The 18304-nt window shown below is 45.4% G+C and overlaps 1 protein-coding gene and 2 long non-coding RNA genes across 3 annotated transcripts in view; 2 read left to right on the top strand and 1 right to left on the bottom strand.

The window, feature by feature from the left end:
* LOC120103061 (uncharacterized) overlaps positions 1-14951 on the top strand; it is a 41298-nt gene extending 26347 nt beyond the window's left edge. The window contains exons 2-4 of the long non-coding RNA XR_015620807.1: positions 7306-7379; positions 12473-12527; positions 14702-14951. This is a non-coding gene — a long non-coding RNA (uncharacterized LOC120103061). The remainder of the gene's footprint in view (positions 1-7305; positions 7380-12472; positions 12528-14701) is intronic.
* LOC148005753 (uncharacterized) lies at positions 79-6641 on the top strand. Its single transcript, XR_015620805.1, has 2 exons — positions 79-129; positions 5030-6641. It is a non-coding gene; the product is annotated as an uncharacterized LOC148005753 (long non-coding RNA).
* On the bottom strand, positions 14761-15431 carry LOC134486930 (uncharacterized). Its single transcript, XM_087551587.1, has 2 exons — positions 15315-15431; positions 14761-15040 (listed from the first exon to the last, which is right to left on the bottom strand). Exons 1-2 carry the CDS (start codon positions 15336-15338, stop codon positions 14846-14848), a joined length of 219 nt encoding a protein of 72 aa, XP_087407713.1. The 5' UTR covers positions 15339-15431; the 3' UTR covers positions 14761-14845.
* Between the last annotated feature and the right edge of the window lie 2873 nt (positions 15432-18304).

Here is an 18304-nt window from a genome sequence, read left to right as displayed (position 1 = left end):
TCTCTCTGTGTCTGGGGTCCGCGATTTCCCAAGACTTGAGTAAGGGTCTCTCTGCGTGGGATCTTTCATAATAATGGGGGCTCGTCCGGGATCTGCGCGACTACCCCAGACTCCGAAGACCCCTTGGAGGTGAGTTGGATGTTTGTCTGAGTGTTTCTGTGTGAGCGGCGCCGCAATTGTCAGTCTGTGTCTGTCTCTGTTTTGGTTCCGCCGTGTGTGTATATATGTGTGTCTTAGTACTGGTCAGTGTTAAGAGGGCAGATGGGTATTCCTGCCCTGTGGTAAGAGGGCAGATGTGTGTTCCTGCCTTGTGCTGAGAGGGTGGATGTGTATTCCTGCCCTGTGGTAAGAGGGTGGATGTGTATTCCTGCCCTGTAGGAGAGTGGATGTGTATCCCCACTCAGTGCAGCTGCCTTTGTGGTCCGTGAGGACCCCCTGGCTGCGGAAGGGGGGACGCCCCGGGCCCGCAAGGCTGCAGCCCCTGGAAGACGTTCCACGGGCGGAGAACAGTCGGGAGAGCCCGGCTATGGACAGTCAGGAGGACCTGACTCTGGTTTTCTGGAACAAAGGAGATGGAATGCTCCTTTTACCTAGGCGGGAGTGGACGAGGAATCCCACTCCGTCAGAGGTCGAGTTCGGCTGCCTATTTAAATATAGGCACGGACAAGTGTGCTTAGTCGTTAGGACAAGAGGACACTCTGGAATCCTGTTGGGAGGTGGAATCAGATGGTCCATCTCATCCCAAAAGCAGCTAAGGTTAAGCTGCAGTTTGGGCCACGTACTGAAGGTACCAGGCATCTGTGAAAGTTGGTTATAAGATGCTTTGTCTTGATATTGTTTGTCTGGCTTGTTTTCTGTGGTATTGTCGAGTGTCTTTTTGGCTTTTGTTTCGTTTTTGAATTTTGGACTGACGACTGTGTTTGAATTTGGACTGACGACTGTGTTTAAAATCTTGGACTGATGACTGTGTTTGAAATCATGAAACTGTTTGCTTTGTTCGTCATAGAGTTTTACTTGGTCCTCTTGGTGCTTAAGTTAAGAGTTAAAAATAATTTGCTTGAGAAAAATTGTTTTCTGCCAAGGAGTTTTGTCTTTCTCTCCTGAGCCTCCTCCCCAAGGAGAGAGGCCCCTCCCTTTACTCCCCTTGATCAGCCTAGCTGCTGTTAACAGTTGTGTAAACAGACATTAACAAAAACCTTGAGGACAAAACTGCTCGTAAATAAAAAAGTTCCCCAGATTAGGCCTCCGGTATGAAACAAGTATAGTGAGTAAGAAACTTAATTTTATGGACCCCGCTCTAGTGTCGGTGTTTTGGTTGATAGCCAACGTTAATTTTTTAAAACATAGTGTTTTATCTGTGCTTGTGCTTGAAACACACAGTAGGGGGGAGCGAAATTAGCTGCGGAGCTGCTGCAGCGAGCATGGGGACTTCTCAAGTCTCTCCCAATTTTTCTGGCTCTTCAGGAGCTGTTTAAAAGAAAAAGGCTTAAGGTAAAAAGAAACACTATAAAAAGATTTCTTAGTAAATTACTACACCTTGGTTTGCGATCTCTGGGAATCTCATGGTGGACAGCTGAGATAAGCTGGAAAAGGATTTAAATTTTGCTTAGAAACAAAGAATCTTAAAGGTGGAGTTTCAGCCGGTATGACACTTAGTGCATAGCTGCCTAAAAGATCAGAAATGCTGTCAACAGGCTATAAAAAAGGGACAGGCTGTGTTAAAAATGCTACATAAAGAATAATCTAAAAAGGCTGAGAGTGAGGTGGGAGAGGACTCTAAGAAAAACAAGAACAAGAAAGGAATTTCTGCTTTTAGTGACCAGACCTTCAACTCTTGCTCACAGAAAGAGGGTGCTCATTAAGAGAAGTTCTTTAAGGAGCCTGCCTTATCTGCTGGCCCTATTCCAAGAGAGGAGCCAGTCTCCAGCATTAAATTACTTTTCTCACTGGTCATCATTAGCATGGAGAATGCCTTTGATCCTATCCCCACAGCAGCCAGTTCCTGCCCCTGTGGTAGAAATGTCCCAGGTTGGGGGGCAGAGAAGCCCCTAAAATAGTTTCAAAGAATCTACAACAAACTGTAAAGAACTTTGTTTTGTTTTGCCAGTTTGAATTTAGAATTCAGGCTTTGGCTGTGGCCGAGGTCAGGATTAATGTTTTCGTTTCCATGGGCCCTTAGCCCACTGAGACAGTTTGGTAAAGGACTACTACTACAGTCCTGATATTCAGAGACATGGAGAGAGCTATAGTTTTTTTTTATTAAAGGTTGGTACTATAGTATTAACAATCTCTTTATTAGATATAAGAGACAAGAAGCCCCAGGTGAACTGGTTACAATTCTTTTGTCAGCTGCTTAGTATCTAACACTCAGGTTCTATCGTCTCTCCATCCTTTTATTATTAGTTGTTACTGAAAGCCTAGTGCCATTTAGAGGATGGGTCTCTTGAGTGATAAAGCCACTGAGCTGGCACTAAAGGAAGGTACTCCTTAAGGGAAAATCTAAGTCCAGAGAGACAACCGGTAACAGATAGACTGCCCCTCTGCTCACTTTTCTGTTTCACAGACACAAGGTCTTTTTGTCCCAAGAAAGCCTCCTGGCTTAGCTGTGTGACTAAATGCTATTTGCCCTCTTCAGTGGACCTCTATTCTCAAGATTCTCTTGTTTTCTCACCATCCCATTTGAGATGCTTGTTAGTAACTGTTACAGGTCTTCTTTACCACCGAGGAAAGACAAAATCCTACTAGAGGCCAGAAAAAGTGTTCCAGAGATGGATGGAAGGCCCTCACTTCTGCCTGCTCTTTTCAGACGCCTAAAGGTAGGGAGTGCCAGGTCTGCCGCCAGGCTCCAAGGGTGGGTCTCTGAGGGGCTAAAAAATGCCCCACCAATCTGGCTAAGATAAAGAAAGGATATGAAGAAAAAGTTACAAAAATTTAAAGGGTTAAGTTAAGTTGCTGAGAGTTAGTACAAGTTACAGAGAAAGAGGTAAAAAGAACAGAAAGCTAAAAAAAAAAGAGAGACAAAAAGAAGAGGAAGTTAGAGAGATAAAGAGAGATAAAAGACGAGAGAGGAACATATACTGGCCACAGTAGTTAGGGAACCTAGGAAGATAGTACCTGGCAACAGAAGAGAATTCCTGACTAAAGATCAGTGTGCCTAATACGAAGAAAAAGGATATTGGGTCAGGGACTGCCCCAGAAAGAACAAGAGGGGACACTGGAGAGCCTCTTGGTGCTGGCTATACACAGAGATAGAAGGGAAGCCCGCCCAGTTGTTTTGTGGATACAGGGACCCAATGCTCTGTGCTCCTATGCCCCCCTGTGGGCCAATATCCAAAGACCTTGAGTGCAAGGAGCTACTGACAACGAACAATACTTATGGACTGCCCGAAGAACAGTGGACCTTGGCGTGGGCCGGGTAACCCACTAGTTCATAGTCATCCCTGACTGCCCCCATCCCTTGCTCATGAGAAAATTGCTCTCCAAATTGGCTTGCGTGGGCTGAAATGGCTGGATGAGGCCATGTGTATACATATCTATAGACTGTGTATGTGGAGCTTAAGACCTGTCTCAGTACACCAGTAACTGATGCTGGGAGTTGAATGGCTTAGTGCTTTTCTGCCTGAAACACACCGTTCCTGCCAGCATGGCACTAACAATTATCACCCAATCCAGGACTTAAACTGTGATAGAGTGGCTGATAGAGTGTCCCTAAAGATGGGACCACTGGTCAGCTGCCATGGACTAGATTCTCCACCGGTTGGGGACAATCTGGTCACCTTGCTGCCCAATCCGGACCTGGAGCCACCACAGCACGAGTGTCAAACACTGACAGAAGCACATGGGTGGAGGAAAGACCTCTGCGACTGGCTGATTGATCCCTGCTGAAAGCCGAGGACCTTGTCCACAGACAGGAACAGTTCTCTTCATGAATGAAGGTCAGAGACAAGTGGGTGCTGCCATGGTGGACAACACAATGTCATCTAGAATGGCTGAACCTCTACCCCCCCAGCACATCAGCGCCACAGATGCCTTTGCCATCTCTTGGATGCCCTGATGAAGCCAACAACTGTGAGTACTATTCATTGCCCAGGAAAACAGGAGGGAAGAGATTCAGTGACATGGGGCAGTGACAAAACAGATAAAGTGGCTCGGGAAATGGCTATACAGGAGCCTATCCTGGTTACAGGCCTGCAAGAGACAGCCACTGAGAACTAGGATTAGACTAAGGGATGGCCTCACTTAGAAAAGGCCCAAGTTGTTTAAAAGATAAAAAGACAATGACACACTTGAGGGGAAGGCTATACTCCCCAGAAAACAAAGAAAAGACTCACTTTGCCAAATACAGAAATGGACTCATTTAGGAGATAAAAAGTTTGTCCAAGTAGTTAAGGTATATGTAATAGACTTTAAGATTTTAGCCAAGAGAGACAGTAAAAAATATAAGATACGTCAGTAAACAAATGCTTAACAAACAAACAAGACAAAGAGACCTAGAGAGTTTAATAAAAAGTCAAAGTGAACTTCACTGAGATAAAACCAGAAAAATATAATCACAAGTATCTCCTAGTGCTTGTAGATACTTTTTCAGGAATAGATAGAAGCTTTCCTCACCAAACGAGAGACGGCCTCTACAATCATCAAGAAGATACTGAAAGAAATCTTCCCCAGGTCTGGAATGCCCAAGGTAATCTGGTCAGACAACGGTCCTACTTTCGTTGCCAAGGTAAGCCAGGGTGTGGCCAAGTATTTAGAGGTCGATTAAAAATTACATTGTATTTACAGACCTCAAAGCTCAATTCAGGTAGAGTAAATAAATAGAACTCTAAAAGAGACCCTGACCAAATTGACCATGGAGACTGGCACAGACTGGGTGACACTCCTTCCCTCTTGCTCTCTTCAGAGCAAGAAATACCCCTTCCAAATTCAGCCTTACCCCCTTTGAGATCTTATATGGGGCCTCAGCTCCCCTGACTGTATTAGATGATGTTACTGAACCAACATGTCATAGTAATAATGATTTGTGTGCCAGGCTAAAAGACCTACAGGTGATACAGAAAGAAATCTGCTCACAGCTGACAGCAGCCTATGCCCCGGAGACCCCTGAGACATCCCATCAGTTCCAGGTCGGAAGCAGCTACACTGAGCCCAGACACTCGATCCTCGCTGGAAAGGACCATACCTGGTGCTGCTGACCACCCTGACAGCCGTCAGTTCTCAGCCCTCACCAGCCGTGTACTAGCTGTTAGGGCTGAGAGCTGGGACCTAGAGGGAAATTTAGTCACGTTTGTCCTGGGTTCCATCGAGATAGGTGTGGGGATAGGCTTGATTTCTATTACAAATGATGTAACATTACATATGTTAGTACTCCTAACACTTCTTGGGACTGTGCCTCAGGGATCACAACCTATATAAGTTTAGAAGTTCTGAAAGACAGTCATGACCTTGGTATATAGGTTTAGATAGTGTCCAGATAGAATCCTGATGCCAAAGACTTTTTAGCTGACCTCCAAGAATACCTAACCTCCCTCTCAGAGATAGTCCTTCAAAATAAAAAAAGATTAGACCTGATATTCCTTAAAGAAGGAGTCTGTGTGCTATACTGAAAGAAAAATGTTGCTTCTATACAGACCATTCAGGAGTAATTAAAGACTCCATAAATAAACTTAGAAAAAGGTTAGACAAAAGACAGACAGAAAAACACATCAGAGATAGTTCGAGAGCTAGTTTAGTAGATCTCCCTAGATGACTACCCTACTCTCTGCTACAGCTGGGCCATTATTAATAATTTTCTTGGTTTTAGTTTTTGGCTCCTGCGTGACAAACAGGTTAATTGCTTTTGTTAAAAATCGAGTGGGTGCTGTGCGGTTGATGGTTGTGAGACAACAGTACCAGTCAGTTAGGACAACTGGTGAGACCAAATACGAGACTTGATATCAAAATTCTAAGATTAGAATTATTTAGTAGGAGAAGACGGGAATGAAAAGAAAATTATACGAATTCTAGGTTTAAAAATATAAAATTAAAAGAGTTAGCCCCAAAAGCCACAAACTCAGGGCTAAGCCCTGCCGCCAGGAATAGCAGGCCATAAAGATAAAGAAAAGGAATGCAAGAACCAGCTCAGGCTATCGAGGACTGACCCATAAACCATCCAAAGACGTCCCCCCAGCTTACTCAGAGTCATACTTTAACCAGATGTCCTCCAGACCCTGATAAGCCCCTACTTGTGCTTTTCAGCCATTGTGTCCTGCAGAGAGCATTCCAAGAAACCGGGCAGCCCAAGCCTAACCAGAGGTGTTTCAAATACAAATGCTCCATCAGTTTTGACAAACGTTTAAAAATAATGAGGACCTGAAGACCCTACCCTTCTCCTGATTTAGTAGCTCTGTTCCAGGAACCAGGGGGCCATAAAACCTTCTGGCGTCCCCTTATCTCCTGGAGCCATAAAACAATCTTGTAACTTGTGGTACATTCCCCTTTGACATCCCCCATCCCCTGGTGCTCACAGCCTCTGCCTTTAAATACTCTTTTTCCCAGCCTCTCGGGGTCGACACCTCTGTCTCCTGCGTGGGATATGTGTCGGCCCGGAGATCTCTGTAATAGGTCTCCGTAATAAACCTCGCCTTTGCTTATTACATCCAAAATGGTCTCTCTGTGTCTGGGGTCCGCGATTTCCCAAGACTTGAGTAAGGGTCTCTCTGCGTGGGATCTTTCAGTTTAAGGTGATGTTTAACAAGAAGTAAATGACAGATACACTTTTGGGGCATGTTTAGCTCAAAGACATTGCATTTCTTATCTCCATGACAAAATCCGTGGCAGAAACATCTTAGGGAAGAGAAGTTTATTTCTGCTCACAGTTTCGGAGGTCACATGTCATGAAGGCATGGTGGCTGGGGCAGCTGTGTCCATAGCAGTGAGGAAACTAGTGGCTGGAAGTTTGTCTTTCTTTTTTTTTTTTTTTTTCAACCTTCCAGCTTGACTTACTTCTGGAAGCTTTTTTTTTTTTATATTTATTCATTTATTATATGTAAGTACACTGTAGCTGTTCAGACACACCAGAAGAGGGCATCAGATCTCATTACAGATGGTTGTAAGCCACCATGTGGTTGCTGGGATTTGAACTCAGGACCTTTGGAAGAGCAGTCGGTGCTCTTAACCACTGAGCCATCTCTCCAGCCCGGAAGTTTGTCTTTCTAAAGTGCTTCCAAAAGTCCTGGGTTGCATAAGGAAGAAAAACAGCAATGGGCAAGCAGTGTGAATACAGAAGCAGTCTCAGCCTATAGGTAACCTAATTCACCATTATTTCAGGTCTGATTCTGTAGGTTCAGGCTGCTGCCAGGAGAGAGGAATGTCTACAACACTCACTATTCCTGGAATCTGAGGTAAGCCGGGGAGGTAATGGTTCAAAGTAATAACAGGTTAATGGTGCAAAAATGTCTGGCCTTCCTTGGTAAGAGGCCTTCCTGGTGATCTGGACAAAGACACTGTAAAAAGCTGGTATTTGGTATGTCATTGATTAAGGTGGCCCTAAGTCTTAGTTTCTTTTCCTATTGTGATAAAAAATACTCTGACAGAATCAATTTCTGAGATAAAGGGTTTATTTTAGCTCATACTTCAGCTCTCAATCAATCATGGTGGACAATTAGGCTTGGAAGAGCTGGTCCCATCACACCATCAGGGACAAGGAGGAACGGAGGCAAACTAGCACTCAGTCAGGTTTTCTTCACTTTATACAGTCCAGGATCTTCTGCCCAGAGAATGGTCCCAGTCACAATTACAGCGTGACTTTCCGTGTCAGCATAATCAAGAGAGTGCCCAGGGCCCCTTCTCCAAAGAGATTCTAGATCCTGCCACACTGACAGTTAATGCTAACCATCGGGCTTCAATACCACAGTTCCCCCATACTATGTACACCCCTATACTGTGTATCTACCATACCATTTATCCCACTATACCATGTGTGATGGTTTGTATACACTTGGCCCAGGGAGTGGCACTATTAGAAGGTGTGGTCCTGTTGGAGTCACTGTGTTACTGTGGGTGTGGGCTTTAAGACCCTCATCCTAGCTGCCTGGAAGCCAGTATTCTGCTAGCAGCCTTCAGATGAAGAAGTAGAACTCTCAGCTCCTCCCGAACCATACCTACCTGGATGCTGCCATGCTCTCACCTTGATAATGGACTGAACCTCTGAACCTGTAAGCCAGCCCCAATTAAATGTTGTCCTTATAAGAGTTTCTTTGATCAAAAAAAAAAAAAAAAAAAGGAGTTGCTTTGATCATGGTGTCTGTTCACAGCAGCAAACCCCCCACACACACACCATGTATCTCAGGCTGACCTCAGACTCACTGAGTAATCGAGGATGACCTTAAACTTCCAATTCCCCTGCCTCTAGCTCAGAGTGGTGCTAGGTTTACAGACTGCACTACTACACTCTGTTTTGTTAGCACTGTGAACTGAACGTAGCACTTTGTAACCATAGGCAAGCACTCCATCAACTGAGCCAAATCCCCAGCCCTTTGGTTACTCTTGATGTCCTTGGGAAAGGATTAGTCATTTTAGATGAATACGTCTTTGAGTGTGTGTGTGTGTGTGTGTGTGTGTGTGTGTGTGTGTGTGTGTACATGCGTGTGTGTTTACGTTGTAAGCATGTGTGTCAGTGTTCATGTACCTGTATGTGCATCTGAAGGTTAGAGGTGGAGGTTCTGTGTGTTTCTCAATCACTCTTTGCTGTTTATTTTATTTGTTTGCTTGCTTGTTTATAGGCAGAGTCTTTCCCTGAACATGGACCTCACTGGTTCAAATAGGCTGACTAGCAAGCAAGCCTTCCAAGTTCTTCTTTTCGTGCTCAGTTCTGAGAGTACAGACTGGCTAACGCCTTGCTGCCACCGTCTCCTCCTCCTCCTCCTCCTCCTCCTCCTCCTCTTCCTCCTCCTCCTCTTCTTCCTCCTCCTCCTCCTCCTTCTTTTTTTTTTTTTTTTTTAGAGACAGGGTTTTCTGTGTAACAGCCCTGGCTGTCCTGGAACTTGCTGTGTAAGGTCTTCAGAGATCCACCTATGTCTACCTCCTGAGCTCTGCCTGGCTTCACACCTTGCTTTTTCTCTAGATGCTAGTGATTAATTACAGGTCCTCATGTTTGTATAGAAAGCCCTTTACCTACTGAGTCACCTCTCCTGCCTGCACAAACACTCCTTTTATTATTATCTTCTTCTCCATGTTTTCAAGACAGGGTCTCATTATATAGCTAGCCCTGGCAGGCCTGGAACTCAATACATAGACAAGGCTGGTTTCAGACATATAGAGATCTACCTGCCCCACCCCCCCCTAGTGCTGTGTTAAAGGGATGCACCGCTGTGCTTGGCTACCATTTATTTTTGCATTTGCTTGTTGATTGATACAAGGTCTCTGTGTTCTGTAGCTCTGGGCTAGTGACAGGGAGAGGTAACCTGGTGGTAGCCTGAGCCTCATGGTGACTGGAGGACTGGACTTACTCAGCATTCTTTCCCATGCACCACTCTGTTCCACCATCTTTTGTCCCCTAAGTACTATTTTTTATTTTAAAAAACTGTTTCTGCAATGTATTTTGATCAGCGGGGCAGTGGTGGCACACACCTTAGTCTCAGTACTCGGGAGGCAGAGACAGGTGGATCTCTGTGAGTCTGAGGCAAGACTGGTCTACAGAGCCAGTTCCAGGACAGCCGGGACTACACAGAGAAACCCAGTCTTGAAAACACACAAACAAACAAATGTATTTTGATCATATTCTCCCCCTAAACTCTTCCCAGATCCCCCCCATTTCCTACTCAACTTTGCTCTTTCTCTTAAAACAAAACAAACAAACAAAAGACCAGGAGAGATGACTCGTTGGTTAAGAACACTGGCTGCTGTTCCAGAGGACCTGGGTTCAGTTCTCACGGGATGGCTGGCACCTGTCTGTAACTCCAGTTCCTAGGATCCAACGCCCTCACACAGACATACAGGCAGGCAAAACGCCAATGTACATAAAATAAAAAATAACAACCAAAGTACATACACACTCAGGGAGAGGAGAGGAGAGGAGAGGAGAGGAGAGGAGAGGAGAGGAGATAGAGAGAGAGAGAGAGAGAGAGAGAGAGAGAGAGAGAGAGAGAGAGAGAGAACAACATGGAATCAGTATGTTGTATGTTCACCGACTACTCCTCAGCCTGGGAGTATGGTCGGTATACCCAGAGAACCTCATAAAGAAGTGATTTTTGTGTATCCAGCAGCAATCAATTGCAAATGGCTTCCTGGTTATGTCTGTCCACTTCAGCTGTCCGTGCTGAGATTGCACAGGTCCCGTGCGTGCTGCCACTGTCTCTGTTGAGTTCCTACGTACATCAGTCCTGCTGTGTCCGGAGAACACTGTTTTCTTGGGATCTTCCACTGCCTCTTCTGCTCACTTCCCTGAGCCCATGAACACTTCTTAAACAGCACATCCAAGCAAAGAGATGGACAAGAAAGAATCTGACCCAGAGTTTAAAGCTGGCAAAGAGGACAGACAAAATAAAGGTACAAGTACCAGCTTTGTCCTGCTTGTGCTTACCCACTGGGCACCTGTACGTCCAAGTGAAGTGCTTCCAACCATGGCGGCATCTCTTTCTGGTACAGGATTCTGGATATGTGTCTTGCAACACTAGAACTTTGTACAGAGTCTTCTATAGCACCGCTACATGCTTTAAATCGGCATCCAATGCATGATGTGATATCTAGGATGCCACCGGTCTAGGCATCAAGGGATAGAAATGACAGTGACCCATTAGTCACCCACCAGAAATTTGTTTCTTTCTCTTCCCTACTGCTCAGCTTGTCCAAAAACAGGGTTTTTATAGGAGATGCACAATGATTCCATTGAACTGGAAGTTGACACGCCATCGACTCAAGAGGAAAATAAGGGAGTCACTGTGTTAGCTAGGGTGACAGATCCTGATGACCGAGAAGAAATCGTGCTTCTCCTACACAGTGGCAATTAGCGTGACCATGTCTGGAATACAGAGATCCCTGTACAGATTATGTAGGTACAGATGTAGATATAGATTAGGGGTGATCTGAAGGAGGGCTAGAGAAATGGCTCAGTGATTGATTAAAAGAACTGAGTTTGATTCCTGCCAGGTCCAAAGCAGACCCCATTATGGCCGTGCTAGTGACAGTGTCCTAAACAGGACTCTGACTGGGTAAATAGAAGCCTGAACTCAGCACTCCTTGGAAATGACATAAAGCAAGTTTCTGTTTACCAGGAAAACCACTACCTCTCTCATTGGCCCTCAGAGGCTAACTACCTCAGGGAAGGGCGTTCCCGACTAATCCTAATAGCCTACATTAGTTGAAAGACCCACATCTTGTTTGTTTGCTTGCTTGCTTGGTTGTCTTTTGTGACAGTTTTTGGTGTATCCTTGGATGTCCTAGAACTCACCCTGTAGGCCAAGCTGGCAGAGACCGCACAGAGATCCACCTGCTTCTGCCTCCTGAGTGTCAGAATTAAAGGCGTGTGCTACCATAGATCCCTATCTTATTGACTACTGTGTAAAATCTATGTGACTAGCAGTTTGTTAGCCCAGTATAAACTTTTCTTTCTACTCATGGAATGGGCCAGGTAGGTGATTCCACTGCACCCTCACAGTCCCCAGAATCCATGCCAGCCAGCGCACAACCACTTGTAACTCCAGCTCCAGGAGAAACTAACTCCTCTGGCTGTTAAGGGTACAAACACTCATGTGCACATACTGCCACACAGATACACACATGTATAATTTACAACAACAAAAATAAATCTAGATGATAAAGATACATGCCTCTCCCGTGACCCCGCCCCTGAAGCTCTACTTTGGTGATAGAATTGGTTAAGAGCTTAGTGGGTGACAGCATCGACTGCTTTTTACTTAGTGGGTGAGAGCACCAACTGCTTTTTAGATGACCAGAACTGAGAGAAATACATGAGGAAATTTTAAACTGTAGGGTAAATTGTTTTTATCATTGTAATTTATTTTATGCATGTGGGTGTTTTGCCTGTATGTATGTCTGTGCACCATTTGGGTGCATGGTGCCCACAGAAGTCAGAGGAGTGTGTGGGATCCCCTGGAACTTTAGTTACAGATGGTTGTGAACCTCCTGTGGACCCTGGGAATCGAACCCTGGGACCGTGGAAGAGCTGTCAGTGCTCTTAACTGCTGAGTCATCCCTCCAGCCCCAGAAAAAAAAAATGTTTTTAATGATAGAAATAGAAGTTTATTAAGGGTGTAAGAAAAAAAAAAAAGAGGGGTTGGGGATTTAGCTCAGTGGTAGAGTGCTTGCCTAGGAAGCGCAAGGCCCTGGGTTCGGTCCCCAGCTCCGAAAAAAAAAAAAAAAAAAAGAAAAAAAAAAGGCATCCCTAGGGTTGGAAGCTTGTTAGGGCACTGGAAAAGACAGATATTCAAAACCAACAATAGGGAATTTATTTTGTTTGTTCTGTTATTTCCCCCAGATAAACACAGGCTCAAGGCTAGGCCCATGATGGGCTACATCCCTGACCCTCACAGGTAAGCACGGGTCTTCTACAGGCCACTGGGTGACTTGTCCCCATTGTGGGTAGGGGACTCCTCAGAGAAATGTGTGGGAGGCAGGAAAAGCAAGGCAGGGTGTGGACACCCCACCCCCACCCCAGCCCTCACCAGTGGATGTGGCTATAGAAACGGAAGATAATAAAAAGGGGATCACACTGTCCTCCACCTCTGATGCAGAACTCGGTGCTGTGGTTAGACAAGCTCCAGCCTATTACGGAAAATGTTATGAACATGTACAACCACTGCTCTAAAGACACAAAGGAGAACAGACTCAAAATAAACTCAAAACCCATCTGTACTCACCATTTATTTATTTATATATGTATTTATGTACTTAGTAGGGACAAGATCTCGCATAACCTGACCTGGTTTTTAACTCCCTACGTAAGCGGCTGGCATTCAATTCCTGAACTGCTCATTTTCTTGCCTGTAGCTCTCCAGTACTGGGAGTTCAGTGCTGGTGTCTGCCAGCCTTCCTGGATCTATACCATTTTTTTGTGTTTGTTTTTGTTTCTGTCATTTCTGGGACAACGTCTCATAGAGCCCAGACTGCCTTCGATGTCTTCTAGCTCCTGCTTCCACGGACGCTGGGATTACAGGAGTGAGCTACCACTCTCAGCTTTACATGCCCATGTATAAGTTGAATCATTATCTTATCTATTTGTGAGCGCCACCGTGCACATACAGAAACCTGAGGACAACCTGAGGGAGTCAGTAGACCCTTCTGCCGTATGGGTCCCATGGTTGAAACGCAGGTCATCAGGCTTGGTGGCAAATACCTTTACTCAACCCTTTACATGCCCGTTTTTAGGAAATATATTTCTCTGGCAGAAAAGTATTTTGAAGACCACTGCTGTCGTAGATCCAGAATCAACATGGCACCTTTTGCATTATAACAGTAAAGATATCATAGCTAGAGGCATATGTGATGAAAAACGAGACTGTCTTACAAAATATGAAGCTCTTAGAATATTCCTCAACAATTGATAATGCATGTGCGCGTGTGCGTGTGTGTGCGTGTGTGTGTGTGTGTGTGTGTGTGTGTGTGTGTGTGTGTGTGTGTCAAAGTGTTCATGAGGGGTCATATTGAAAGGCAGTTCTAGGGGTTGGGGATTTAGCTCAGTGGTAGAGCGCTTGCCTAGGAAGCTCAAGGCCCTGGGTTCGGTCCCCAGCTCCGAAAAAAAGAACCAAAAAAAAAAAAAAAGAAAGAAAAAGGAAGGTCTATCCTACCATGTAGGCCGCCGGGCTCCTGTGGCAAGTGCCTTGACCTGCTGATGCATCTCGCCGGGCCACGTTTTGTTTTTTATGAGTCTGGGTCTTGAATAGCTTCATAGCCTGGAGCTCTTTCCGTAGGCCAGCAGCATGCAGAAAACCTACGGTGGTGGTGCATGGCTGCGTTTTTAGCACTGAGGTAGAACAGACAGATCAGAAGTTTGAGGCTGTCCTTAGCTCCAAGTTCCAGGCCATCCTGGGCCACATGGAGCCTTTCTCAAACAAACAGGACAAATGAGCACGCAAAGAGTATTAGACTCTCTCCTCATTTTCTCTCCTAACAGAGACTGGCAGGCGGGAGAGTGAGCGAACAAGGAACCTCACTAACTCAGGGGCTCGGGGTCGGGTTTAGCTCAGTGGCAAAGCATTTGCTTAGTGTGCACGGACGCCCTGTGCTGGGTCCCTCACACTGAGAGAAAATGTCACCAACTCAAATCGTCTGTACTTATAAGTCCTACTCCTGTGTGTTGTTCTAAGTCATACACAAATATAACTTGTACTTTCAAAAAGGTTGGTGTTGGGGATAAATTTTTTCAGGTTCTGAATAAAGGGGGAAACATTAAGAATGCTAGGAAAATACTAAAAGATAAAAAAATAGACGTTCAGTGAGGTAGACCTTACACTTCTGCACACCAGAGGTCAGGGTTCGGGTCCCGGTTCATTTGATACACTGCTTTAAGACTGAGCTCGGGTTGTCTGTCAGGCTTGGTAGCAAGTACCTTTCCCTGCCAATCCGCTCTTTGTTGTTTTGGGGTTTGCTTCTATAGTGCTGAGGACAGAACTCAGGGTTTGGGGTGCCGGGCAAGCACGTCTCAGGTGCTTCCCATCTTATTTATTTATTTACACTAAATATTTTTTATTTTTCCTTCTTTTTTCAGTTTGAAAGATTCTAAATTTTATTACTGGACAAACACCCTAATGTAGACATGAACAAGTCTCCAGATTAAAAATGTTGAACTCCATGTAGGACGGCTCCATGACCACAATGAGTATAAACTGCAGTCTTGCCATTGTGTGGATCCTTACGGACTCAGCTTCGTTCTCCTCCAGTGTCTTCTTCTAGAGTTGTACCTGTTTTGTTTTGTTTTATTACCAATTTTCATCGGAATCCATTGAGGAAAAGGACAATTTCGCTTTTGTTTCTTGGCCAGGAATTGCTTGATTCTGAAAGTCTTGTAAGACAACATGGCGAGAATTCGACTCAGGCGTAGTGCACACTATGGCAGAGGAAAGAAGAGAAAGGACAGGCTGGAAGAATGGGATTAGAAGACCCTCCTTTCTTTACTTAAACTTATTTATTCCCTTTATAACCCATTATCAGCCCTTCCTCTCCTCCCAGTACCCCGTCATGCTTGTCCTCCCCGAGCCCCCTTTCCCTTTCTCTTTTGAGAAGGGGAAGTCCCCCTCTGAAAGTTACCCCCCACTCACCACTCCCACCCCCCAACCACCCACTCCCCTCACTCCCCCACCCCATCCCCACATCCTCTCCACCTGAGGCCAGACAAGGCTGTCCATTTAGGGTCACAGGATCCACAGGTAGGCAACAGGCTCAGGGACAGCCCCTGCTCCAGTTGTTTGGGGGACCAGCATGAAGACCAAGCTGCTTGTCTGCCGCATTGTGCAGGGGACCTAGGTCCAGCCTGTGCTCTCTCTTTGGTTGGTAGTTCAGTCTCTGGGAGCACAAAGGGTACAGGTTAGTTGACTCTGTTGGTCTTCCTGTGGAGTTTCTGTCCTCTTCAGGTCCCTCAATTTTTCTCAGCTCTTCAACTGAGCCCTCAACTCCCTACGCTTCTTCTATTGTATGGGTGTGAGTCTCTGCATCTCCTTCCATTGGCTGCTGGGTGGAGCCTGTCAGAGGACAGTTACGCTAGGTTCCTGCTGCAAGCATAACAGAGTATCATTAATGGTTTCAGGGATTGGTTCTTGCCCATGGGATGAATCTCAATTTGGGGCAGTTATTGGTTGGCCAGTCCCTCAGTCTCTGCTCTATCTTGTAGGCTGGACACATTTTGGGTCAAGGATTTGTGGATGTGTTGCTGTCCTTATCCCTCCACTGGAAATCCTGCCTGGCTACAGGAAGTGACCACTTGAGGATCCATATCCCCCACTGCTAGAGTTGGCCCCTTAGACCCTCTGGGGCTTCTCCCCATCCCAGGTCTCTGGCATGTCCTGGTCCCGGCTGTTACTTAGCCCAAGCTGGCCTCCAATTTACCATGTAACCAAGGATGATCTTGAATTTTGAACCTTCCTGTCTTCACCTCCAGAGTTCTGGGAGGACAGACCTTTGCCATAGTTTGTCTGTTTAGATTACTTTAGGACAGAATCTCCTTAGCCTGCCAGACTGGCCTCAAACATTGACCTTCTTGCCTTGGCCTCCAAAGTGTGGTGATTGCAGGAATGTACCGTGATACCCAACTGTATTCACCTTAAATATGCTGTGCCCTTGGGTCTCAGAAACACTCTCAAGGTCGACAAAGTCATTACATTCCTGCGCTTTGAAGGCCTCTAAAGTCTCTGCATCGTGTAAGAAATAACAAGTCTTTCTGCCAAGTACTATAAACCTTGTGTTTAGGACAATGAATTAAAATCTTTCTACCTCCCTCACCTTGTAAGACTTTTGTACAAATGTTTTAATACTCCTCACCTAGCAAACCTTTGTTTTCACAAAGGCCCACTGTCTACTCTAGGAATGTGATGGCCTAGAACAGGAACCCCTTCCCCTTCCTCCTTCACTTCCTGTCAGTCAACCCTTTTCTTGCTAGCTGATGGAGTAAGGTTATGAGGTCTGACCGAAGCCAATGGGGAAAGACCCAGCTACTGTCTGAGTTAGAGTAGAAACCAGAAGCACTTCCTGTCTCTGCCTATAGAGTGAAAGGATTAAAGGCTGTGCCACCCTCCCTAGTTCACAGGGACAGGCCTCCTTTGATAGTGTTGCTTCTACATGCATGTTTACATGAAATTTTTTGAGACACCTTAGGAGTCAGGTCTATAGAACTGTCTTTGCAGTAAACTAATGACCTAGACTTTGCACACTGAAGGAAGACTGTGATGTTCCAGATGTCTTGCTGCATGTGGACACGGATCCTAGACTCCTAACCCAGGACTTGGGACCTCTGTTGAGACTATAGGTTCAAAGAACATTTCATTGTTGTTTTGTTTGCTCTGCTTCCTCCCTGATCATTGGACATGTCACATTTTTATCTTTAATCTTCTGTGTATGAATGTTTCAGCTGCATTATGTTGGTACAGCATGTGTACAGTACCCAGAACAGAGCGTCAGATCTCTGGAAATCAGAGCTACACATAGCTGTGAGCTGCCATGTGGGTGCTGAATTGAACCTGAGTCCTCTGGAAGAGTAGTCAGTGCTTTTTTTTTTTTTTTTGGTTCTTTTTTTTTCGGAGCTGGGGACCAAACCCAGGGCCTTGCGCTTCCTAGGCAAGTGCTCTACTGAGCTAAATCCCCAACCCTGTAGTCAGTGCTCTTAACCACTGAGCATCTCTCCAGCCTTTCATGGCACCTTTCCTAATTCTGTTGCCAATTCAATTGAATAAGAATGAATTTGGGGGGCTGGAGAGATGGCTCAGTGGTTAAGAGCACTGACTGCTCTTCCTAAGGTCCTGAGTTCAAATCCCAGCAACCACATGGTGGTTCACAACAATCTGTAATGAGATCCAATGACAGCTACAGTGTACTCATATACAATAAATAAATCTTTAAAAAAATGAATTTGGGATACATGCATTTCACATACACACACACACACACACACACACACACACACACACACACACAGGACTTAAACCAAATTTCCCTGATCTCTTAGTGTCTTAGGGTTTCTACTGCTGTGAAGGGACACCATGACCACAGCAACTCTTATAAGGAAAACATTTAATTGGGACTAGCTCACAGTCCATTATTGTGATCTTGGAAAAAGCACACAGGCAGATATGGTGCTGGAGGAACAGTCAAGAGTTCTACATCTAAGGGGTTGGGGATTTAGCTCAGTGGTAGAGCACTTGCCTAGCACGCGCAAGGCCCTGGGTTCGGTCCCCAGCTCCGAAAAAAAGAAAAGAAAAAAAAAAGAGTTCTACATCTAGACTGGCAGGCAACAGGAAGAGAGTGAGACTCTGGGCCTGACTTGAACAGAGACCTCAAAGTCCACTCCCAGTGACACGCTTACTCTAACAAAGCCACACCTATTATAAGACCACATCTAATAGTGTCACTTCCTATGGGCATATGGGGGCCATTTTCATGCAAACCGCCATACCAAAACGTTTTTGAAGAAAATATTTTCATACAGACCAAGCTAGCTAGTGAGACTAGCCATGGAGAGCAAGCTCTGGCCTGTGTCTGAGACCCTGTCTCGCTGAATAAGGTAGAAGTGTGGTGGAGGATGACTTCCAACATCAACCTTGGGCCTTCTCATGCAGGCACAGCCACAAATGTCTTATTTACATTTCAATTCTGTGAAGAGACA

This window comes from Rattus norvegicus, chromosome 5 (genome assembly GCF_021556685.1).
Source record: "Rattus norvegicus strain SHRSP/BbbUtx chromosome 5, alternate assembly SHRSP_T2T, whole genome shotgun sequence".
Taxonomy (NCBI): domain Eukaryota; kingdom Metazoa; phylum Chordata; class Mammalia; order Rodentia; family Muridae; genus Rattus; species Rattus norvegicus.
The sequence above is the reverse complement of the archived record's forward strand: the minus strand, read 5'-3'. Positions and strand labels throughout refer to the sequence as shown.